We start from the raw sequence: 25465 nt of genomic DNA on the forward strand, positions 1-25465 counted from the left end.
CCCCAAACTCCCCATCCATCCCTCTTCTTCCCCCTCCCCCTTGGCAACCATTGGTCTGTTCTCTTATGTCCATGAGTCTGTTTCTTATTTGTAGGTAGAGTCATCTGTGCCAGACTATAGATTCCACATATAAGTGATATCATATGGTATTGGTCTTTCTCTTCCTGACTTCTTTCACTTAGGGTGAGAGTCTCTAGTTGCATCCACGGTGCTACAGATGCCATTATATTTTCCTTTTTATGACTGAGTAGTATTCCATTGTATCTCTTGGTATTACCACACAACTCTTAATCCATTCATCTGTCAATGTACGTTTTGGTTGTTTCCACATCTTGGCTATTGTGAATGCTGCTGCTATGAGCATAGGGGTGCAGGTACCCTTTTGAATGAAAGTTTTGCCTGGATATATGCCCAGGAGTGGGATTGCTGGGTCATATATATATGGTAGTTCTATATTCAGCTTTCTAAGGCACCTTCGTGCTGTTTTCCACAGTGGCTGTACCAATTTACATTTCCACAGACAGCGAAGGTGAGTTCCCTTTTCTCCACGCCCTCTCCAGCATTTGTTATTTGCAGATTTGTTAATGGTGGCCATTCTGACTGGTGTGAGGTGGTACCCCGTTGTAGTTTTGATTTGCATTTCTCTAATAGTTAGTGAGGTGGAGCATTTTTTCCTATGCCTCCTGGCCATCCATATCTCTTCTTTGGAGAAAGGTCTATTTAAATCTTCTGCCCAGTTTTCGGTTGGGTTGTGTACTCGTTGCTGAGTTATCTGAGGTACTGATATGTGGGAGATTATACCCTTGGGTCGGTGCACTGCTTGCAAAGATTTTCTCCCATTCTGTGGGTTGTCTTTGCATTCTTTGAAGGGTTCCCATTGCTGTGCAAAAGCTTTCGAATTTAGTTGGGTCCCATTTGTTTATTTTGTTCTTATTGTCATTATTCTAGGAGGTGGATCAAATAAGATGTTGCTGAGATTTATGTCAGAGAGCATTCTGCCTGTGTTTTCCTCTAAGAGTTCTAGAGTATCTCACCTTACATTTATGCCTTTAATCCATTTTGAGATTATTTTGTGTACGATGTTAGAGATTGTTCTAACTTCATTCTTTTGCTTGTAGCTGTCCCGTTTTGCCAGAACCACTTGGTTTTGTTGTTGTTGCTGTTGTTGTTGTTGTTGTTGTCGTTGTTTGTCTTTTTGCCATTTCCATGGGCTGCTCCTGCGGCATATGGAGGTTCCGAGGCTAGGGGTCGAATTGGAGCTGTGGCTGCCGGCCTACGCCAGAGCCACAGCAACGCGGGATCTGAGCTACATCTGCCACCTACACCACAGCTCACGGCAACGCTGGATCCTCAACCCACTGAGCAAGGCCAGGGATCAAACCCGCAACCTCATGGTTCCTAGTCGGATTCGTTACCCACTGAGCCACAACGGGACCTCCAGAACCACTTGTTGAAGAGAGTCTCTTTCCCTCACTGTGTGTTCTTGGATACTTTGCTTAGGTTACTCTTAACCATAGGTGCATCGGTGTATTTCTAGGCTTTCCATCTTGTTCCATTGATCTCTATTTCTGCTTTTGTTATGTGAACTACATGGGTGTGATAACTGTATTTGTGTATTATAGTCTGAAGTCAGAGAGACTGATTCCTGTTGTTCTTTTTTTTTTCTCCCAACATTTCTTTGGCTATTTGGGGTCTTTGAATTCCATAAAAAAAATTTAAAGATTTTGTTATAGTTCAGTGAAGAGTGTCATTGGTCCTTTGATAAGGATGGCATTGAACCTGAAGATAACCTTGGGTAGGATATTCATTTTGACAATATTGATTCTTGCAAACTTTCCATCTGTTTGTATCATCTTTGCTTTCTTTCATCAGTGTCTTATAGTTTTCAGTGCAGAGGTCTTTTGTCTCTCTCTCTCTCTCTCTCTCTCTCTCTCTCTCTCTCTCTCTTTAATTATTTATTTATTTATTTATCTATTTGGTCTTTTTGGGGCCAAACCCACAGCATATGGAAGTTCCCAGGCTAGTGGTTGAGTCAGAGCTGTAGCCCCTGGCCTACACCACAGCCACAGCAACGCCAGATCCAAGTAGACTCTGTGAAGTACACCACAGCTCATGGCAATGCTAGATCATTAACCCACTGACTGAGGCCAGGGATAGAACCTGCGCCCTCACGGAAGCTAGACAGAATCATTTCCACTGAGCCATGGTGGGAAATCCTAGGTCTTTTGCCTGTTTAGGTAAGTTTATTCTTAAGTGTTTTAATCTTTTCGATGTGATGCTAAATGGGATGGTTCCCCTAAATTCTCAATCTCATCTCCCCATGTAATTACATAGAAATGCCTTTGACTTCTGAGTTTTAATTTGGTATCTGGCAACTTACTGATGCCCATGACTTTTTAGGCCCCATCCCTCTAGAAGCACTCTCTGCCTGGTGAGTTCCTATTCGCCCTACAAGTCCACTGAATTTTTTTACTTTTCCCCTTCCCTGGTTGTCCCAGTCACTCTTCATTCTTCCAGGACAACCTTTGTCATTTTTATTGTACTAATACCATTTTCGGCCTTTACCTGTAGAGCCAGAGAAATATTTGCTGAGTGAATGACTGAATGAACGAATGAGTAGTCACAGGAGGTACACAGGAAATGTACTAACATGCCAACTTTCAAAGGAGCAACGGAGGCTCAGAGAGTACATGTTGTTAGCTGCATGTGTGGTGAGGCTGCCCTGGGGCTGGGGCTCCTGATTCCAAGCCCAGAGCTCCGTCCACTGGCACAGTCTCCCAGGACACAACCACACAGTGGACTGGGACAAGCCGTGGGGGGACCTGGCAGAGGCAGCTGAGGCTGGCAGTCTGAGGTCCAACAGAGAAGGGCTGCGAGCTCAAGGATTTCAGCTGGGACTCTCAAAGGCCGTGTTCCTCTGGCTACATCACCTCTCCTCTCTGAAATGGGTTTTGACCTCTGAAAGGGGGATAACGATAGAGGTAACCGCACCTACTGCACGTAGGGCAAATGAGCCAGTGAATGTGTGGGAGTCAAGCAAAGTTCATGTCTGCTTTGCTCGCAGCTGTGTCCCAGCACCTAGCCGACTGCCTGGCAGGTTGCAGATGCTCATGAACTCTTTGGCGAGTGATGTGGAGAAGGAAAAGTGGGTTTTGCACGGCCTTTGTCCCTCTCGCGGACAAAGCTTTGCGCACATATTTTCTCCATAGTTAGCATATCTGGAGGCCCAGCTCTGACCTCTACCCTCCTCACCACCCTCCCCCAGGTGGGCGGGGCCATCCTCCCTGACTAGGCTGGATGCTCAGGGGAGGTCAGCCCCAGTCAGGGACAGTCAGCCATCCAGAAGCCCGTGCACCATGACGGTCCCTGCCCTGGCCAGTGTCTCTGGGCTCCTGCAGGTGGCCTCCCTGCTCGGGCTGCTGCTACTTCTCCTCAAGGCAGCACAGCTCTACCTGCGCAGACAGTGGCTGCTCAAAGCCCTCCAGCAGTTCCCGTCCCCTCCTTCCCACTGGCTCTATGGACACAGCAGGGAGGTAGGTAAGAGGGGACCCGGGAGTGGGAGGGCAGGGAGGGCCGGGCACTCTCGGAGCATGGTCACGGCCAGCAAGTCCAAGGGACAGAGTTTCGTGTTTGTTAGCAGGTGGCCCCATGTAAGAAGCCAGCTCACCTCTCAGGTAGTGGCTCCTCATCCCAGTCCGGGCAGCTCCCTCGCTCACAGGACCCTGGGCTGGTGTCCTCGGCTCTGTCACACACTCCTTCCTTCGGTGCATCTGCAGGCTGTCCCGGCAGCCCTGCCCTTTGAGGACAATGGCTCTTCCTTCCCGAGTCTCTCCATCTTCAGGCTCAGCAGCTTCAGCTCTTCTCACAGAACAGTCTTCTAGAGGCTTCCCTGCCCCAGGGGTACCATGCCGTACTCTCTGCCTTGAGCTTGCCTGGGAGCCCAGACATTTGTCTGAAGGATCCCGCCCTCTGCCTCATTGTCCCTGGAGACAACAGACAGCAATCTGAAAACTTGTCAGCTCTCAGGTACCAGGCTCAGCTGCTTGTTGCAGGTGCAATAAGCTGTAGGGACAAGGAGGCTTAGCTTCCTAAGACTCAGAGATGTTCCATACAGCAGTTTCAGAACTTCAAGTCTCATAAGTTGCTGGCACACTTGAGCCAGGATTCCAAGATGGCGTCAGGGAGGGACAAATAACATCTGAGTTGCATAATCGCCCACCTGGGCTCCGCCTTCCCTGGACTCCGAGCTCTTGCCGCAAAGCAAGTAATACCTCAGCCCCTGGACCCAGCACAGAGCCTGGCCCAGAGGGCCATCAGGCCACTGTGTGCAGTGACAGAAAGGAGGGAAAGGAGGAGCTTGCAGGCTGAGGAAGGGCAGCTCCCACCCACCCAGCTCGGGCAGCACTGGCCTGGTCGAGAAAGGGGCCACACGGAGAGAGGCTCACCGAGGGTTGGTGGATTAAACAAATGGTAGGGGGAGATCAGGGACTGCAGGGAGCAGAGGCCCCTCTTTCCAGGCAGCCTGATGAGAACAGAGTGGAGCCATGATGGGAACTGGAAGCTGCCAAGCCCAGAGGCACTGGCCCACTCCCTCCCTCCTTCCCCTCCCTAACCTCCTTCACCCCAAGATGCTCAGGGGCCTCCCCACCTGCCTGTGCATTCCAGCCTCTGGAACTCTGCTCCGTGAGCCCCTGTGGCCTTGTCTGGTTTCCATCACCCCTGCATGATCCTCTACTCTCACGGCCTCTTGATCCTTCTGTCTCCTCCACGAGACTGGGGGATGCAGACGGACAAGGATCTAGAGCCACAGCCTAAATCAGTGCCACAAACCAGGGCCTGGCACGGAGTCAACCCTCAATAAATATGTGCTCGACGAAGGGACCTGGCCCCCAGGAGGGCAGGTTGCCCCAGAGCTGGGAAGTCCTGACTGTCAGAGGACGCAGGCGGAGCGTGGGCCCTCCAATGGGCAGGGAGTGGCTGTGGGGTACATAGAAGCCCGTGAAATGGAAGCTGTCCGGGCCCCGTGGGGTCGAGAATGCCAAGGGCAAGAGACAAAGCTGAGTCTCAGAAGTGGAAGAGAGGCAGTTGCTCTGTGGCAAAGAGGCTGGGGACACCACGCAGCAGAAACAACATGGGCAGAGGCGCCGAAGTGAGAGCAGACTGAGCCACCACGGAGCAAGGGCAGCGGCATCTCTGGGAACCCAGTGGCGGGGCCTGTGCAATGGCCAGGGTGTCAGGAGGCAAGGCTAGAGAAGGGAGAGGCAGAAAGCAAAGGCCTTTGTGAACCACACGGAGGCGTTTCAAAAGATTCCTGAAGGCAGGGGCAATTGCACAAAAGCTGCTGGCTGTTGGTAAGTGAAAATAAGATGAAAAGCAACATATCAAGATTTCCAGTGGCGACTCGGCAGGTTAAATCCTGACACAGTATCTGTGAGTGTGAGGCTTCTATCCCTGGCCTTGCTCACTGGGTTAAGGATCTAGTACTGCTGCAACTGTGTCACAGGTCTGCAACTACAGTTCCAGTTCAACCCCTAGCCTGGCACCTTCCATAGGCTGCAGGTGCAGGCGAATAGCAAAAAAGAAATCCATACATCAAAATCTTAAATCAACACCCTTCTCATATGTATACATACAGATTCTGTCCTACAACTGCCTAGACGCTTATAAAGTAAAATAACTTTATACACACACGTGACTACTGGGATTTTTTTTTTTCACTTAGCCATATACATCCTAAACATAATTTATTATAAACAAACATTTATGGTAGGAGGGATCAAGACGGCAGAGGAGTAAGATGTCGTGCTCACCTTCCCCCACAAACACAACCCAAAACACATCTACACGTGCCACCATTCACACGGAACATCTACTGAACGCTGGCAGAAGAACGTAAACCTCCCAAACGGGCACAGAACCCTCCACATATTGTGTAAAAGAAAAGAAAAGAGAGCGAGAGAAGGAATCACGAGGATGCGAGCAATCCTGAGAGGGAGCTGTTAAAGGGAAAATGAACCCACGCCATGGGAAGACACCTTTCCAACGGGGAGATAAGCCGAGATGGAGGGACCTCAGAGTCGCCTAGAAAAGCTCAGCAGCTGGACTGAGGAGGGCAAAGCAGAGTGAGGGCTGCATAGACCATCTGTACCACCGCCCCAGATGGCACAGCCTGAGACACTCGGGCGGGGGCTGGGTGCTGAGACTCAGTCTCTGAAAGTCAGTTCCCGGGAGAGGACCAGGGTTGGCTGTGTGGAGACAGCCTGAGGGGCCAGGGAGCACTGTGCCACGGGCTGGGGAGTGGATGCCACAGCCGAGGGAACCCGGGAGGAGATCTGGACCTGCAGGAGAAGCAAGGCGCCATTGCTGGGGAGGGTGAGAGGAGGAGGGGTGGACCGCCATAGGGATGTCTTTCCCTGCTCACACGCAGACTCTCAGAGGGTGGGGTGCCACTGGCTCAGGCTATGGATGGAGAGAATCTGCCTGCTCAGGCTACAGGAGGCTGGGGGCCTCTTGTGTGGGCCACGGGTGGCCAGGCATCTTTGGGTGAGCTAAGGGAAGCGGGGAGGCTAAGGGCGACACAGTGCCTCTTGTGTGAACTACATGTGGCAGGGACACATTACAGCAGTCATCTCAGAAACCAGAAGGAGGCCTGGCCTGCCCCCCATAGGGGTCTGGGAATAGGCTCCACCTGCAACCCCAGTCACCTCAGGGGTCGGCAAAAACACAGGGCACCGCAACCGACCACCACCTGCTGTTGCTCTCACTCCCCTGGGAACACACCCACCCTGCTGCTGCCACTGTCCAACACTCTGGGCACTGCAACAAACAAGGAAACAGACCTCTGCAGCTTAGGAGACACTGAGTTCAGAAGGGAGATAGTGAAGACCCTGAAGGAATCAAGGGTGAGAATCAAGAATTAAGAGTGGATCTAAGCAGTAACGCATATTACTTTAGAAAGGAACTCGAAAGTACAAGGAGGAACTAAGGAATATTTCAAAATTCACTTGCACAGATGCCAACTGAGCTAAGGTCGCTAAAAAGCAGAAGGAATAGTGCAGAGGAACCAATCGGTGACGTGGAAGATAGAATAATGGAAATCACCCAGTCAGGATAGCAGACAGAAAGCCAAATGAGAAGTCATGAAGCAATATAAGAGATCTATGGGATAATATAAAGCAGGCCGATCGATGCATGATAGAAATTCCAGAAGGAGAAGAAAAAAGAAAAGGGAATTAAAAGCACATGTGAAGAAATCATGTCTGAAAACTTTCCAGACCTAAAGGAAACCGTTACCAAGATACAGGAAGCACAGGGGGCTCCAAAGACGTTGAACTCAAAAAGGCCCACACCAAGACATAATAGAATAACAAACGGCAAAAGTTAAAGGGAAAGAGAGGATTCTAAAGGCAGCAAGAGAAACACAAAGTGTTAACTCTGAGGGAACCCCCGTAAGGGTATCCGTCGATTTCTCTACAGTAACGCTATAGGCCAGAAGAGACTGGCAAGATATATTCGAAGTTCTAAAAGGGAAAAATATGCAGCCTGGAACAAACTACCCAGCACGAATACCGTGTAGAATAGGAGGAGAAAGAAAGAACTTCTCCACCAAACAAAAGCTAAAAGAGTAAAGAAGTGCTAAACCCAGTCTAAAAGAAATACTGCAAGGGCTTCTCTGACTAAAGAAGAAGCACAAAGAAATGGGAGGGAGGAAATCACAATGGGAACGCAGTCACCTCAATAAGCCAGCATACAGATCTGAAGGGAGACAAAGATAACCTACTACGAAAGGGACAAGGGACAGGAGAAGGACAAACACGAAGGGGTTAATCAAACTTCAAAATCATAAACCGTGGGGAAGGAAAGCAAGAACATCTAGACTCTTTTTTAAATAATATATTTAAATATATATTTAAATATACTTTATATATGACTATCGGGTTAAGCAAGCAGATAGAGGAGGAGGTTAACATACTGGAAAAACAGGGCAACCACAAATCCAAACCACATTGCACTCACAAAAACTAAACAGAAAAGGACAAAACCGTAAAATAAAAGGAAATCACCCAGCCAAAAAAGGAAAGGAACAAAGGAGAAACCTAGAATCAACAAGGTTTAAAATGGCAATAAATACATTCCTATCAATAATTACCTTGAACTCCAGCGGTCTGAATGCTCCAAACAAACGACGCAGAATGGCAGATTGGATAAAACAGCAACAGCCTACAGTATGCTGTCTTCAAGAGACTCACCTAAGGGCAACGGACACATAGAGGTGGCCGGTGAGGGGATGGGAGAAGATAATTCATGCCAATGGACAAGGCAGGAAAGCAGGAGTCGCAATACTCAGACAAAACAGACACCAAAGTGAAGGTCAGAAAGAAGGACAAAGAAGGACACTGTCTGACGATAAAAGGATCCATGCAAGAGGAGGATGTTACAGCCTTCAATACATATGCCACCAATATAGGAGCACCCAGATACATCCGGCAAATACTAACAGGCAAAAAAGGAGAAATGGATGGGAATACAACCATAGCAGGAGATTTTAACACCCCACTCACATCAGTGGACAGATCCTCTAGGCAGAAAATCGAGAAGGCTTCAGAGATCCTCAGCGATGCAATAGAAAGATAGACTTAGTGGACATTTTCAGGATATTACATACCCAAAAAGTCAGAATAGTCTTTTTTCAAGGGCACATGGAACATTCTTAAGGACTGACCGCATACCGGGGCAGAGAACTATCCTCAACAAATTGAAGACTACAGAAGTTCTTTCAAGTATCTTCTCTGATGTATCACCAGGGCATGAAACTAGAAAGCAACCACAGGAAAAGAAAGGAGAAAAAACAACTGACAGCATGCAGCTAAAAACCAGTGGGTCAATGAGGAAATCAAAAAGGAAATTAAAAAAATACCTCGAGAGACAAAAGACAATGAAGACACAACCATTCAAAATCTATGGGATTCCGCAAAAGCAGTGCTTAGAGGGAAGTGCATAGTGACACAGGCCTTCCTCAGAAAAGAAGAAAAATCTCAAATCGACAACCTAACCCACCACCTAGATCAATCAGAAAAAGAAGAACAAACAAAACCTGAAGTCAGCAGAAGGAAGGAAACCAATAAAATAGAGATTCAAAAACCAGTAGAAAAAACTCAACAAAAGACAAGAGCTGGCTCTTCGAAAAGGAGCACAAAATTGACAAACCTCTGGCCGGACGCACCAAGAAGAGGAGCGAAAAAACCCACAGAGACAAAAGAAGAAATGAAAAAGGAGAAATCTCCACGGTTACTGCAGAAAAACCAAAAACCGTAAGAGAATACTGTGAACGATTACAGGCCAACTGATTTGACAACCTAGAAGAAATGGACAACTTTTGAGAGACTCACAACCCACTAAACTGAATCAAGAAGAAACAGATCAACTGAACGGAACCAATCACTAGAAACGAAATTGAATATGAACAATGGACGACAAACACTCCCTACAAACAAAACACCAGGACTGGATGGCTTCATAGGCAAAGTCTACCCAACGTAAAAAGAAAAACTTATACCCATCCTTCTTAAACGTTTCCAAGAGCTTGAAGAAAAAGGAACATGCCCAAAGACATTCTATGAAGCCGCCATCACCCTAATACCAAAACCAGACAAAGACACTACCAAGAACGAAAATGGCAGGCCAATAGCTTTGAGGAATACAGACACAAACATTCTCAACAAAATTTGAGCTAACCAAATCCAACAACATACAAAAAAGATCACGCACCAGGAACAAGTGGGATGCATCCCACTTTCACAAGGATGGTTCATCACATGCAAATCAATCAGTGCCATACACCACATTAACAAAAGGACAGTCAAAAACCACATGATCATCTCCAGAGACGCAGAAAAACCATTTGAAAAGGCCCAGCATCCATTCATGATAAAAGAAAAAAGAAAACAAAAACAAAACAAACTCTTACCAAAGTGGGTATGGAGGTGACATACCTTAACATAATGAAAGCCATTTGTGACAAACCCACAGCAAATATAGCGCTCAGTGGGGGAAAGCTGAGCCCCTTCCACCTTCCCACTGAAAGCTGGAACAAGACAAGGATGCCCACTCTCACCTCTCTTATTCAACATAGTGCTGGAAGTCCTAGCCACAGCCATCAGACAAACAGAAGAAATAAAAGCTATCCAAATTGGAAAAGAAGAGGTAAAATTGTCACTGTATGCAGATGACATGATACTACATGCAGAAAGCCTAAGGACTCCCCACAAGAACTACTCCAACTGATCAATGAATTCAGCAAAGTAATAGGATGGAAGATCAACATTCAGAATTAGCACAGAATACAGAATGCTAGGAACATTCTGTATACTAACAATGAAATATTAGAAAAGGAATACCCAAATACAATACCTTTCACAACTGCACCCCAAAAAATCAAATACCCGGGAACAAACCTGACCAAGGAGGTGAAAGACTTATAGGCTGAGCACTATAAAATATTAATCAAGGAAATTGAAGAGGATCCAAAGACATGGGAAGATATTCCATGGTCCTGGGCTCAAAGAATCAATATCTTTAAAATGGCCATACTACCCAAAGCAATCTGCAGGTTCAATGCAATCCCTGTGAAATTATCCGTGACATTCCTCACAGAACTAGACAAACAATCCAAAAATTTGTATCACCATAAAAGACCCAGAATTGCCAAAGCAATCCTAAGGAACAAAAACCAAACAGGAGGCAGAACTCCCAGACTTCAGGCAATATTACAAAGCCACAGTCACCAAGACAGTGTGGGACTCGTGCCAAAACAGACATACTGACCAGTCAAACAGAAGAGAGAACCCCAAAATTAACCCAGAGCCCTACGGCCAATTAATCTTCAACAAAGGAGGAAAGACTATACATTGGGAGAAAGGAGTTCCCACTGTGGCTCAGGGGAACCAAATCTGACCAGCATCCATGAGGATGCAGGTTCGGTCCCCGGCCTCACTCAGTGGGTTAACGATCCGGCGCTGCTGTAAGCTTTGGTGTAGGTCGCCGACGTTGCTCCGATCCTGTGTTGCTGTGGTTGTGGTGTAGGCCTGCAGCTTCAGCTCCAATTTGACCCCTAGCCTGGGAAACTCCCTAAGTTGTGGGTGGGGCCCTAAAAAGACAACAAAGAAAAAAAGAAAGAAAGAAAATGGGGGGGGGGGGAAACAAAACAGTCTTTTGAGCAAGTGGTACTGGGGAAAATGGACAGCCCCTTTGAATCAATGACACTGGAACACAACCTCACGTCATTCGCAAAAATAAACTCAAAATGGACTAAATACTTAAACATAACACAAGACACCGTCAAGCTCCTAGAAGAGAACACAGGCAAAACATTCTCTGACATCAACCATACAAATGTTTTCTTAGGTCAGACTCCCAAGCAACAGAAATAAAAGCAAAAGTAAACCATTGGGATCCAATCAAACGGACAAGTTTTGCACAGCAAGGGAAACCATACTAAAAAAAAAAAAAAAATACGACCTAAGGAATGGGAGAAAATAGTTTCAAAGGATCCAACTGATGAGGGATTAATCTCTAAAATAGACACTCAACTTAGACAACTCAACCATAACAAAAAAACCAACAACCCAACTGAAAAATGGGCAAATGACCTGAGCAGGCATTTCTCCAAAGAAGATATACAGACGGCCAACAAGCACGTGAAAAAATGTTCAGCATCACTCATTACTAGAGAAATGCAAATCAAAACGACTCTGAGGTACCACCTCACACCAGTCAGAGTGGCCATCATTAACAAGACAACAAACAACAAACGCTGGGGAGGGCGTGGAGAAAAGGGTCCCCACTACACTGCTGGTGGGAGTGTAAACTGGGACAACCACGATGGAAGAGGGCATGGAGGTTCCTCCGAAAACCCAGTATAGAATGACCGTATGACCCAGCAGTTCCACGCTTGGGCACATTTCCAGACAAAAGTTCCCTTGAAAAAGACATGTGCACCTGTAGGGTCACTGCAGCGCTATTCACAATAGCCAAGACATGGAAACAACCTCCATGGCCCTTGGCCGATGGATGGATTAAGAAGATGTGGCATACAGAATGGGAGAACACATTTGCAAATGAATCACCCGACAGGGGATTCATCTCCAAACATTGATAAACACCCCCTGCAGCTGAATACCAAAAAAACAAACACCACCATCAGAAAATGGGCAGGAGATCTAAACAGACAATTCTCCAAAGAAGACACACAGACAGCCAAAAAACACATGACAAAATGTTCAACATCACTCATTACTAGAGAAATGCAAATCCAAACCACGATGAGGTACCACCTTACACTGGCCAGAATGGCCATCATCCAAAAGTCTACAAACAAGAAGGGCTGGAGAGGGTGTGGAGCAAAAGGAACCCTAGTACACTGTTGGCGGGAATGTAAAGTGGTGCCACCACTGTGGAAAACAGTCTGGAGATTCCTCAGAAAACTAAACATAGAACTACCATTTGATCCAGCAATCCCCCTCCTGGGCATCTATCCAGAGAAAACCATGACTCAAAAAGACACGTGTGCTCCAGTGTTCATTGCAGCGCTATTTGCAATAGCCGAGACATGGAAACCACCTAAATGCCCATTGACAGAGGAGTGGATAAAGAGGATTCCACACGGCGGAATACGACAGAGCCATTAAAAGGAAAGAAATAATGGCATTTGCAGCAACGTGGATGGACCTAGAATTTAGCATGCTGAGTGAAGTCAGTCAGACAATGAGACACCAACAGCAAATGCTATCACTGACATGTGGAATCTAAAAGAAGGACACAGTGAACTTCTTTGCCGAACAGATACTGACTCACAGACTGTGAAAAACTTATGGCTTCCAAATGAGACAGGTTGGGGGGCGGGGGGATGTACCGAGGGTTGGCGGTGGACATGCTGTAGGGTTTGGTTATGATGATTGTTGTAACCTGTAAAAGCAATGAAATCCATTAGGTAAAACAAGAGAAGAAGAAGAATTGGTATAGATACACAATGATAAAGACCAACGAAATAAGGCCATTTGCAGCAACATGAACGTACCGAGAGACTCTCACGCTAAGTGAAGTACGTCAGAAAGACAAATACCATATGAGGTCACTTATATCTGGAATCTAAAATACTGCACAAACGAATCTTGCCACAGAGAAGAAACTCGTGCACTTGGAGAACAAAGCAGTTCTTGCCAAGGTTGAGGAGGTGGGGGTCAGAAGGAATGGGGTCTGGGGTTAATAGATGCAAAACCATTGCCGTTGCAGTGGACTAGCGATGAGATCCTGCTGGATAGCACAGGGAACTAAATCCAGACACTTGTGATGAAACACGACGGAGGATAGTCTGAGAAAAAGAATGTATATGTAAGTGTGACTGGGCCTATTTGATGTACATTAGAAATTAACGGAACACTAAACACACTCTAATGAAAAGAACCAAAAAAAAAAAAAGTGAGTGATTATCTCGAAAAAAAATTTATATGTGTACTAGGATAATATTGAAAACATATTACAACGAGTATGGTAAAATACAACTAGTATATAAATTTCATTTTAAAAATGATCCATTTTATTCCCTAAAAGAGCAAACTGTATGAAAAATGCTTACAGAGTAATACAAGATTGTCATCAATAGTCTATGCAAATGCCAGACAAATGACTTCCAAAGGTTTCCAGCACCAGGGAGTCGGTCCCTGATGTAAGTTTCTATAGGCAGTACAGGGTGATGGCCCATACAAGGCTCTTCATGACAATGGGACAGAATCTGGACCTAGGACAAGGCTGGACAGCCAACGAGGTCTGGATCAGAGCCCAGGTCATAAGAAACAGTTCTGAAGGCTTAGTCCTGCTGACAGATCCACACCTATCTCCCTGTAGCCCTCCTGCCCTCCTCCCTAGCCCTGGAGCCAGAAGAAGGGGTTTTTTGACTTATCTCTCCCCCGCTGACAGTTTCAACAGGAAGGTGAGCAGCAATCACTCCTGAAAAGGATAGAGAAATACCCAAGTGCCTGTGCTCGCTGGAGATGGGGAACAAGAGCCATGGTACTGGTCTATGACCCTGACTACATGAAGGTGGTCCTGGCAAGATCAGGTGAGAGGGAAACCCCCATCCACATGGGAGAAAACCCTCCCTCCTGGGTGCATGGCCCTGGGTCTGTGAAATTCCAGGAGGGACTGACACTTCAGCCATCAATGCCTCAACTCTTCCAAACATTCTCCCAGCCCACAAGGCAGGCCAACGCCAACAGAATTTGCTCAGAGTGAAAGCTTAACCAGCTGGGTGGAGCTGATTTCGGTCTTCTGTCTTTCCTGCCTTCTTTCTTTCTTTCTTCCAACCAAACTGAGATGACGCCAGATCTGAAGGACAATCCCCATCCACACTGATTTCCACTGGGCACGTCTCCCTCTTGCCTCTCCTGGGTCATGGGGTGGCTACAACACTGCTAATTATAGGGAAACCATGGCATTCCGTCTTAGGCTATGACACTGAGGACAGAGGTTATGCTTCCTGCCAATTCACCATGTCAGTCCTGTGGGTGTTCTTCTGCTGGGACACTGAGTCTGCCTTCCTGAGCCCACGGGGACCAGCAAGACAGAGAGAGTCTGGACTGGGGGCGGGGGAGGCAAGTGGGAGGTGGCTTGAGACAGACTGCCAGCTGCCATTCATCAGGAAGGGCTGGCAGGCTCTGGTCTGGACCACAGCTGCCTTAGGGCTGCCGGCCATGTTTCGTCCCCTCCATTTTCCTTCCTTACCTTTCAGACCCCAAGAATTCTGTTGTCTACAGATTGCTGATCCCCTGGATTGGTAAGTACATCTAAATATACATGTAGTCCCCGCACCAGTTAGGTTTGCCAAGGGCTGCCTCATTGGATCGTGGAGAAAAACAGGTGCCTGGCACCGAGTTACCACCCTCATCTCTGAATAAAGTCTCGTCTCTGATACAAACCCCACCCTTCCAAATGGTGCTGAGAGTCCTCCTGAAGCTCACCCTCTTCAGCATCATTTCTGAGGCCTCTCCAAAGTTCTCAGCATGACTTTTATTTAGGTCATTTTATCACCTGCACTCGTATATCTTCAGAACCTTTATCTCGGAGCTGCCCTAATCTCTGGCTTGATGACCAGGCTTGGGGGCCATTCACGTTCCTGAAGTGAAGTATATTGGCCTTTCCTGCCTTTGCCATGATGCGCCTTCTCCGAAAACCCTTGCTTCTTCCCGAGTTGTCCCTGGTCACCCATCTGATCACGTCTCCCAGACCAACACACACCCCCATCTGTCACCCAGGCTGTGGTTTGCTCCTGTTGAATGGGCAGACGTGGTTCCAGCGTCGGCGGATGCTGACCCCAGCCTTCCACTATGACATCCTGAAGCCCTACGTAGGTCTCATGGCCAAGTCTGTCCAAGTGATGCTGGTGAGTCCATCCCTGTCTCACCTGAACACACTCACCCCCGGCACAACTCACAGAGTCCACTCTCAGACATTTGTGTCCCTCAGGCAGCCATCAGGCAGGCCTCCAGAATGAGGTGCTAAGAACATGCTATGAAATGGGGCTCCCCCAAACGGGATGGGACAGAAAAGCACCCAGGCACCAGCTTGGATCCACAATTTGCTCCTTGCCCTGGGAGCAATGGTCGTGGTGAATTCAGGGTCGACTCCCTGACAATCACGACCTCTTCCACAAAGTGGACTAGAGCAAGGGTCTTTCTTCAGGATCACAGGGTAAGCTGCAATGGCCGGCCTGGGGAAGGCAGCTCAGGGGCAGCGAGGAGATGCCAGGATGCTGCCCAGGAGGACTCTGGCCTCAGTGCCAGGGTTTCGGAATGGAAGTGAGTCACCCGTGGGAGGAAATGTAGCCAGGTCTACACTCACGGAGCTGGACCACGATAAACACCACCTCCGATCTAGACGGTGGACCACCAGGCCTCAGCTAGCACTGGATGAGTGAAAGGAAGAGAAGGACCTTGTGTCCATTCCTAGGGGCCCCAGTATAGACCCGTAGGCGTTTTCTTGCCTTGACAAATTTACTTGCTGATGTTGGAAGTCTTATGGCCAGTTCCAACCTCAGGACACACAAGATCCCCCCTCGTCCTGTCAGAAACTCTGCTTTCAGATCTGCCAAAAGGAGGTTATCATCATGGACTGATCCTAAAACTTGGAACTCATTAGGAATATATAGAAGAGAACAGAATTAGTTAATTACACACACACACACACACAAACCGTATAATTATGTAATAGGGCTGAAACAGCCATCAGATTACTCACGTGCTTTACAGTCTCAAGGTGAGAAACACACACCATTAGAAAGTTGAGACATCTCATCAGAAGACGTGGAGAGGCAGAGAGAGAGCCCGGCCTTGCCAGCACCAGAGCAGAGCAGGGTCACTGTCCCCCTCCCACCACAGGACAAGTGGGAGCAGCTCGTCGCCCAGGACCCACGTCTGGAGATCGTGGGACCCGTCTCCTTGATGACCCTGGACACCATCATGAAGTGCGCCTTCAGCCACCAGGGCAGCGTCCAGACAGACGGGTCAGTGACACACCTGCAGTGGCAGCTGCTTGTTCTCACCAGCTGGGGAGGACCACCCTGGCAGGCACTTGGGACAGCGGGATGCTTTTCAGCACAAAAGGCATCATTCGGCAGGGAGCCCCCCACCACGGGCAAATTCCAGCCCAGACCAAACCCAGACTCAGTCACACATCCTGATCCCCGACACAGGGAGACGCCTGGCCACTCAGGCCACTGGTGAAGGGCAGAGGGTCTGGAGGGCTGTGGGGCAGAAGGACAACGGCCTCAGTGCTGCCTGTCCCCACTGACTGACACCTCCCCCTAGAGCCCTACTCCTTCTCCAATTCAGGTCTCCCACCAGTAAAGTCTCCTCTCATCCTCTCCCTTTCAGGGATTCCCACTCCTACATCCAGGCCATTTGGGATCTCAAAAATCTCTTTTCTATCCGCACGAAGAGTGCCTTTCTCCAGAATGACATCATCTACAGGCTGAGCCCTGAAGGCCGTAAGAACCACCGTGCCGCCAGGATAGCCCATCAACACACAGGTTCCGCTTCTAGTTCTGAGTTTCTCCCCTCCTTCTTCGGGAACTCCTGGCCTTGTCCCTGAGGTAAAGAGAGTATCCTGTGTCCTTTTCAGCAGCTGAGACATCGCCACGCTGGTTGTCGCCTTGGCACAGGGACTGGGGACTAAGATATCAGGGTGGCAGGTGCTGTGCAGGGATTTTCATGGGTCACTGCTTGGTGACAGCTGATTCATCAGCCCCTAGGACCTGTGTTATGGGGGAATCCTGGCTTGTGTCGCATGAGGCTGGAAGTCTCAGCCCAGACATGCCAAACCATGCCCTCTCTCATCCTGATCCACCCAACACCCAACTTGGGCCACGAGGGGCAGTGGGGATACCCTGGATGATATACCTGGCCCCCGGAGCTCTCAGCTCAGCCTGGGAACCGCTGTTCCAAAACAGACCGAGTGATCCAGTTGAAGAAGGCGCAGGTGCAAAAGCAGGGAGAGATGGAGAACGTGAGGAAGAAGAGGCACTTGGATTTCCTGGACATCCTCCTCCTTGCCCGAGTGAGTGTTGGGGGCATAGGCTTGAGGCTTTGCCCAGAAGCACAGAGGAAGGGGCAAAGCTGCACTCTCCCCCTGCCTCCTCAGATGGAGAAGGGGAACAGCTTGTCGGACACCGACCTCCGTGCCGAAGTGGACACGTTCATGTTCGAGGGTCATGACACCACAGCCAGTGGCATCTCCTGGATCCTCTATGCTCTGGCCTCCCACCCTGAGCATCAGCAGAGATGTCGGGAGGAGATCCAAGGCCTCCTGGGGGACGGCACCTCCATCACCTGGTGAGTGTCCCAGAGACGGAGAGCCCCGCACGGACCGCCCACCCCCCACCCCCAGCGAGTGGAGACTCCCCCGTTCCCCAACTCTGCCCAGCCTCAGGATGGCCTTTGTTCAGGGACCACCTGGACCAGATGCCCTACACCACCATGTGCATCAAGGAGGCCCTGAGACTCTATCCGCCAGTACCAGGAGTTAGCAGAGAGCTCAGCAAGCCCATCACCTTCCCTGATGGACGCTCCTTACCTGCAGGTATGAGCGTCACCACACCCACTAACCTCAGCATCTCGCTGAAAACATGGGAGATCAGACATCCACATGAACTTGCCCACCAGCCACACTTGCAGACCCATTCCTGCCTCAAGTTAATTGATATTGACTCTCTATTTAGGATGCGGTGGTGAAATGCTTGATATAGAAATTGAACACAGCAAAAGTTCAGCATACAAATGCTAGCCCTAGAATGGCGTCTTCTCATCGAGCCCTCAGATTCAATTTCCCTGGGACCTGAAGAATTGGGAGACAAGGAGACAAAAGCAGGGGAAGATGTGGTTCATTCCATAAGGGGTCCAAGTAATGAGGGAGCTCCGGGAACCCACTGTCCCCAGGTCAGGTGGCCAGTCCCTGAGGAGCCCTCAGGGGGATGCAGACAGCAGCTGAGGACCAGGTCTGAGAGCCCTGCCATGGCTGGAGGCCACCCACTGGCTCACCTCCCACTGGGACTGAGGCCCAGCCCTGCCACCTCCCGGCCGTGGGGTCCTAGACCTGCCGCATGGCCTCTCTGAGGCTCGGGTCCTCATCTAGACACGTGGGTAGGAGTGCCTTCCTTGAGGACTGCTGTGAGGAGTCGATGCGTCAATGTTTATTCCTCAGGGGCTCCCGGATGGCACTTGACAAGTGGGAGTTGTCACCCGAGTCACTCCTAAAAGGAAGCCTCCAGGTCTTTGGCCTCTCAGGGCTGGGTCATGGTTCCGGGCTCCTGGTCTTTGATCCCCTGCTCTGTCACCTCCAGCCCACCTCCCCTGCCTCAGCCTCATTCATTCAGAGTGATGGGGAGTGGCTCTCATGGCAGCTGCCAAGTCTTCTGTGCAGGCACAGAACCCCTGCTGCCACGGGAACCATCAGTCTTCTCACCCCCTGCCCTCCCCACAGGAATCACCCTCTCGCTCTCCATTTACGGCCTTCACCACAACCCGCAGGTGTGGCCGAACCCAGAGGTATGAGGAGGGTCCCCGGGAGGAGGGATGGGATGCTGTCCCCAGAGCAACACCTCCTCCCGCTCCTTCCTTCTCTGGGATTCTTGTCCGCTGTGGCTGAGAGGAGTTTGACGCCACTTTCCTGGCCCCTGTGCTCTCTCTGCAGGAGTTTGACCCATCCCGGTTTGCACCGGGTTCTGCTCGACACAGCCATGCCTTCATGCCCTTCTCAGGAGGATCCAGGTGAGCCCCTCTGGACTTGGGTCAGCAGCGTGTCTCTGGGTGTGACCCCACGTCTGTCCCCACCTGTGTCCATATGTGCTACGTGCCGTCATGCCCTTTATGTTGGTGTGTTGAGAAGGAGGCTGTGTCCATGTACAAAAAGGCCTTCAGAGCACGCCCCCCAGTTCCTGACCTCCGGACTCTCCCAGCGGCCGGACACATCTCCGTGTCAGTGGCCTTTCCAAAGTGTTCTGGGGGTTTCCTCACTTTAGGCGTGTGCCTTTTCAGCCGTAGAATTTTTCATGAAATATGAAGGTCAGATGTTTCTTTTACACAAATCTCAGTTACCTTAAAGGTGATTTTCTCTCTTCGCCTGTTATTGATCCAGCCCACTGCCCCTTCTGCTCCGTTCCCCAATCTGACGCTCAGGGTCTCACTGCGATATAAATGGGTTTGGGTTTCCAGCTGCCTTCCCTGTCCTGATTGTTCAAGCCAAATACGTGAACGGTGACTCTTGCCCCTTGAAGCCAGTTTCCAGCCCACTGCAGGGTTCTCTATTTTGTGCTCTCTCCCAACAAAATTTTGACAGCGCATTAATATTCACATAGCCCTGGCACCTTTTCCAGTGAGAAAAAGTCTTTGTATCTAGCGGGAGTTATATGCTACAATCCCAGAATCGACATAGCCTAACGCTGGCAAAAAAAAAAAAAAAAAGAAAAGCAGGAAACGGAGGGCAATCAAGTGCTTTTGAGAGAAAATATAAAATATTACATTCTCTTTGGATACGACAATTGCATTTGTAAGGTGCCTTATAAAGCACACTTGAAATAGCGCTTGAGCAGAGTGATAGGCTCCAAAGTGACTGCTGAGAAAATCTTCAAAGGCTGCAGAGCTTCCCACGAAAGGGTAATTTCCAGACCTTTGTCATTAGCAGAAACAAGTTTGAAGTTCATCCATAATTCTGTGAAGTAGTCAATGTGTGAATCAAGAGTCCAGGCCTTCCTTGTAGACATTGTCTGCACACACTGAATCTGTCAGTAGAGGGCGGGTTGTACTGGGCAGTTCACTTCTAAGGTCAGAATAAATATTGAATTTAAAAAAAAAAAAGGAGTGCCGGTTGTGGCGCAGTGGAAACTAATCCGACTAGCAACCGGGAGGCTGCGGGTTCGATCCCTGGCCTCGCTCAGTGGGTTAAGGACCAGCTGTTGCTGTGAACTGTGGTGTAGGTCGCAGACGCAGCTCGGATCTGGTGTGGCTGTGGCTGTGGCCCTAGGAAAAGACAAAAAAAAAAAAAAATGGACATGGACTTTTATTTCACTGAGAGGTTTTTTCACCATCCTTAGCTTGATTCAAGCATAAAACTATTTACCAAGCCGCTCTCTGTGTGCCAAACCCTGTGCTTCAGAAACCTGAATACCTCGAACAAAAACAACCTAAAAACAGATTGGGACTTGAAGCCAATTTTTTAAAAAATAAAATCACTCACCTGGTATTGGACTTACTGAGACTCAGGTTCTTTGCGCCTCAGAGCAGGAGCAATTCATCAAGAGACCCCGTGATAGGCCAGCAATAGATTTATTAAGGTAGAACCCTTGTGAGGAATACGAGCCGCCAGGCAAGAAGGGTCAGCCCCGAGGATTGGGTGGGCTACATCCTTATAATCCAAGGAAGTGGCGAGTGCGAAAAGACCCTCCGCTTCCTCATTCTCTAGCAGACCGCAGGCTGACGGCATTCCCTCCTCCTTCCTAGCCTGTAAGAGAATACTTGACCCTCTGAGGTCCAACCAGGACTGCCATGGTGCTTATTCCAACTGCGGAAGGGTGGTAACATACGCTAAAATAGGTTGACTCACCTCAGGTTCCCAGAAAGAGAGTCTCCTGCTTTGGAATAGCATCCTCCCCGGAACTTCCTGTCCTTGATCCCAAGGCTCATGATCTCGATGAACTTGAATGCAGGCCTTTTACCTTTCACTGGCCAACCTGAGGCGTAGCTCCTGTATTTACTTATGATTTCACAGTTCATCAGTTCTGCTTCATTTCACAACACGCCAATGCCTCTCTTGAGCGATTAATCACTTGCAGTGTTCTCCCAAAGTTCCCTGGGTTTTTCTCTCTATCTGTGGTCCCCTCCTGGGGGACTTTGGCAAGCACCTGTATAACTAACTGTCCTACTCTATCCATGTCACTTGGAGATGCGAACACAGAGCCAGAGTCCCTGGCCCTGCCTCCAAGCGTTCAGAGTCAAGAAACAATCGCTGGGCAGGATCCAGATGGCAGAGGAGTAAGACGTCCTGCTCACCTGCTCCCACAAACACGTTGCCCGTTGACACGTTGAACGATTCACAGAACAGCTGCTGAACGCTGGCAGAAGTCCTTCCACCTCCCAAAAGGGCAAGAACCCCTCCACATAAGTGGGTAGAACAAAAGGGGGAAACATGAGACAGAGAGAAAGAGAAAGGAGTCAGGATGGGACCAGCACTCCTGAGAGGGAGCTGTGAAAGAGGAGAGGAACCCACACCCTCGGAAGCCACATAACTGTCAGAGAGATCAGCCAAGACGCAGGGACCTCAACGTCACAGAGAAAAGTGCAACAGCTGGACTGAAGAGGGCAAAGCCGAGAGAAAGCCGTGCAGACCACCGGAACCACCTCCTGGCACCCCACAGCCTGGGATGATCCCCTGGGGGCTGGGCGCTGACACTCAGGCTCCAGAGGGCAGTTTGCTTCTGGGGAAAGGACTCGTGTTGGCTGTGTGCAGACAGCCTGGGGGGCTAGAGAGGGGCTGGCCAGCAGGGTGCCACAACCAAGAAAAAATAGGAGGAGGTCTGGGCCCATAGGAGAAGCAAGGTGCCCTTGCTGGGGAGGATGAGAAGAAGAGGGGCAGGCCACCATAAGAATGTCTTTCTCTGGGCACTCGCAGATGCTTGGAGGTCAGGGCTCTGGGTGGCTAGGCACCTCTTACGTGGGAGAAGTGCAACGGGGTGCCTCTTGCCTGCTCTACAGCCGATGGGGGCAAACCAGCCAGAGCTGAGCATGGTCCGCCACCACCAGGGCTCTGTGGACGGGCAACCCGATCACCTCAGAGGTAGGCACAGAGGATTGCACTGCAACCCAACGCCACGTATTGTGGCTCTTCCTCCCCTGGGAATGCACCCGCCCTGCCACTGCCAATGCCACCGCCAAACACTCCGGGAATTGCCTAAACCTGCCTGAGACTCTGTGCCACCTCCCAGGGCCCTGCAACCCGGAGCAGCCTGTGCCATCTTCCCTCGGGTCCTTGCCACTGTCAAGGGCCCAGCAACCAGACACTGGCTCTGCCCATGGCCTCAGCGTCCCTGGAAGCATGCACAGCACCTTATCAAGGAGATCACAGCCTGTGCACAGTGAGGACAGGGAGACCAAGCATCCAAACCCTCAGCCAAAAATAAAGGACAAGCTCTCACAAAATACCCAGGGGCGCGCTTGCATATAAACCGCCCACCAAGCCTACAGGAGTTGTTTTCCCTAAACTCACAGATGAAGAAAAATGTAAGCAGAATGAAGAAGCTCAGGAACCACTCCCAGTTAAAAGAGCAGGAGGATTCACCTGAAGGAGCAAACAATGGAGCAGACCTCTGTAGTCCATCCGACACTGAGTTCAAAAAGGAGATGGTGAAAATGCTGAAGGAATTAAGAGCAAATATGTAGGAATTAAGACCAGACATAAGCACGACCGCAGATTACTTTAGAAAGGCTCTAGCAAACACGAGGAGGGGCCAAGAAAACCTAGAAAACGTGCGGAGATGCAAGCGGAGTTAAAGGCACTTTTGAGCAGAATGAGTAACGCAGAGCAACAAATTACTGACTTGGAAGATAGAAGAATGGAAATCACCCAATCAGGACAGCAAACAGGACCAAGGCTGGGCAGCAAGACCAGTGTGACCTGTTAGGAAAGGGGGTCGGGCCGGGTCACTCGGACAGCCCTGAATGCCCTCTTTCTGGCCAGCGCTCAGGGGCCCGAGCCGGCCCTGCCCAGAACAGGCTTTGACAGCACTTCTTTCTTCTTCCCTCCCTGAACCAGGAACTGCATTGGGAAGCAGTTTGCCATGAACGAGATGAAGGTGGCTGTGGCCCTGACCCTGCTCCGCTTTGAGCTGGCACCAGATCCCTCCAGGAAGCCCATTGCCACTCCAGAAGTCGTGTTGAACTCCAAAAATGGGATCCACCTGAAGCTTCGCAAGCTCCCGTAACCGCTGGGGGGACAAGGACAAGCTCTGAAGGCCTCCTGCTGGCCACCCTGTCTTGCTGTCCCTCTCCCCTGTCCCCTGCCTCTTTGCCCCCTTCTCTTGGGCCACCTGCAAGGCGACTTCATGCCCTGCCTCCTGCCTCATCGGACATTCTGCCCTTCTCCCTCTCACCTCTCTCCAGGCTCCCTGTCTGTGTATCTGTCCATCTGTCTCTGAACCACCCGGATCTCTGCCTGTCCACCTAAATAGCCACCACCTGCCGTCCTCCAGTCGGTCTGCCCTCTCCCTGTCCTGCCTTTCTGCTTTTCTGTCTGTCCATGGATTCATTTCCTTTTGCTGCTCCAATAAGTTCCAACAAGCTTAGTGACTTAACACAACACAAAACCACCCTCTGATGGGTCTGGAATCAGACGTCTGAAATGGGTGTGGCTGGACCACAGCAACGATGTCGGCAGGACCCCTATGTAGGGATGGGAGAGAAACTCTCTCTCTCTCTCTCTCTGCCTTGTTGAGGCTTGAGAGCTGCAGTCCTTGCATTCCTTGGTGCCTGGAGGCTCCTCCACGTTCAAATCCAGTGCCATCTCTAAATGGCCCTCTAGGTCCGTCTTCACATCACCTGCACTTTCATAAGGGCATTGGTGGACTCACGGGCCCACTCAGAGAAAACACAGCTATTCTGAGGCTCCGAGAATCCCAGGTGGATGCCTTGGGCAGCCATTGCTCAGCCTGCCAAATCCTGGGTGGCTAGCATCACTCTGGGCCCCCATCTGTCCCGTGCCTTGGGGGTCTACATGTTTGTCCCTCACGTGGCCTCCCTTCTGTCCGACTCCCTGATAAAGTTCGCTGTGTCACCTGGAGTCTGTGTGTCTTCCTTTGAGAGGCGATGGCTGGATGGAAGAGAGAGAAGGAATGGAAGGGAGGAAAGACAGAGGAGATGAGGAGGGGAGGACCCCAGCAGGCTGAGCGTGTCCCAGTGCCCCTGCCACCTCCCACCCTGGGGCCCTGAGGCCCCACACCCTGCCCAGAGCCTGAGGCTCCCGATGCAGCTGAGTTAGGAGAAAGGGCTCGTCTCCAAAGGCTCAGAGGGGAGAAGCTCACACCTGTCACCCCTCACCTGTCACCTGTCAGGAAGGAGCCTACCCCTCCCTGCTACTCCGCGGTGGCTTCCTCATACCACCTTCTTCAGAGTGGGGCCCAGCCAGAGCCCCTCTGCTCCTGAGCAGGAAAGCCTTACAGGCCTGGGGGCAAGTGAGGGCTCAAGGGCTCAGTGCTTCATTCCCAGTGAGATTGGACAAGAACCCAGCCTGACCGTGTCACCAGTCCCATCAGCCCTTCCTCCCGCATAGGGCTAGCAGGCTCCTCAGTGGCACAAGTGGGCAGCTGTCACAAGGCAGCAACCAGGTGGCCACAAGTCTTGGCCAGTGTGAGAGGATGTCAGACCCTAGGCAGAGACCAGCCAGTGGGCCCTCCCGCACAGGACAGCCCCTGTAGCCCTGGCTTGTCTGCTGGGCCACCCTGAGGGAGGAGGGGCCTCTTCCACCCGGTCACTCTTGGAGACTGGGTTTGGTCCATTCTCCCCCAACCCTGGGCCCTGACCAGCCCCAGGCCCCTCGCACTCCTTCCCCAGCCTCTCTGCAAGCACCCCTGCACTCTTACTGGTTCTGCACAAGGGTCCTCCTCTGATCCCCACCCTGTCCTTCCCAGCCCAGGGCCCTCGGTGCCACAGGAGACCTCCCTTTGTCCTCTCCGGTGGGGTGATGCCACCATATGCCTGCTGAAGGGACATCACCCCAGCTGGGACCTGCAGCTGGGACCTTCAGCCCAGTCCCCTGGTTCCTAGCTCACTGGGCTAGTTCATTCTGCACAAGAAGGGCTCAGGTGGATGCTCAGACCTGGCAGGCCGTGGGCCACGAGGTTTACCAGGGAGCATCGTGGGAAGGAAGCTTG

The 25465-nt window shown here is 50.2% G+C and overlaps 1 protein-coding gene across 1 annotated transcript; it reads left to right on the top strand.

Moving 5' to 3' along the window:
• The first annotated feature begins 3319 nt into the window (after positions 1-3319).
• Positions 3320-24375, top strand: LOC146402993 (cytochrome P450 4A24-like). Its single transcript, XM_084965170.1, has 12 exons — positions 3320-3533; positions 13975-14116; positions 14786-14830; positions 15309-15436; positions 16431-16555; positions 16926-17080; positions 17501-17607; positions 17692-17882; positions 17996-18129; positions 19030-19094; positions 19240-19316; positions 23353-24375. The coding sequence occupies exons 1-12, from the start codon at positions 3357-3359 to the stop codon at positions 23519-23521; spliced, it is 1515 nt and encodes a 504-aa protein (XP_084821296.1). The 5' UTR covers positions 3320-3356; the 3' UTR covers positions 23522-24375.
• The last annotated feature ends 1090 nt before the right edge of the window (positions 24376-25465 follow it).

The sequence above is a fragment of the Sus scrofa genome, chromosome 6, assembly GCF_054392235.1.
Source record: "Sus scrofa isolate SSC_HxYL_T2T_F1_AM1 chromosome 6, Sscrofa_HxYL_maternal_Yorkshire_Landrace_v2.0, whole genome shotgun sequence".
NCBI lineage: Eukaryota > Metazoa > Chordata > Mammalia > Artiodactyla > Suidae > Sus > Sus scrofa.

Excerpts from the sequence above, each read along its gene's own strand:
- LOC146402993 (XM_084965170.1), top strand. The coding sequence starts at position 3,357 with ATGACGGTCCCTGCCCTGGCCAGTGTCTCTGGGCTCCTGCAGGTGGCC. Across the intron at positions 17,081-17,500 it reads GATAGCCCATCAACACACAG|ACCGAGTGATCCAGTTGAAG; the intron begins GTTCCGCTTCTA and ends GTTCCAAAACAG. Across the intron at positions 17,608-17,691 it reads ACATCCTCCTCCTTGCCCGA|ATGGAGAAGGGGAACAGCTT; the intron begins GTGAGTGTTGGG and ends CTGCCTCCTCAG.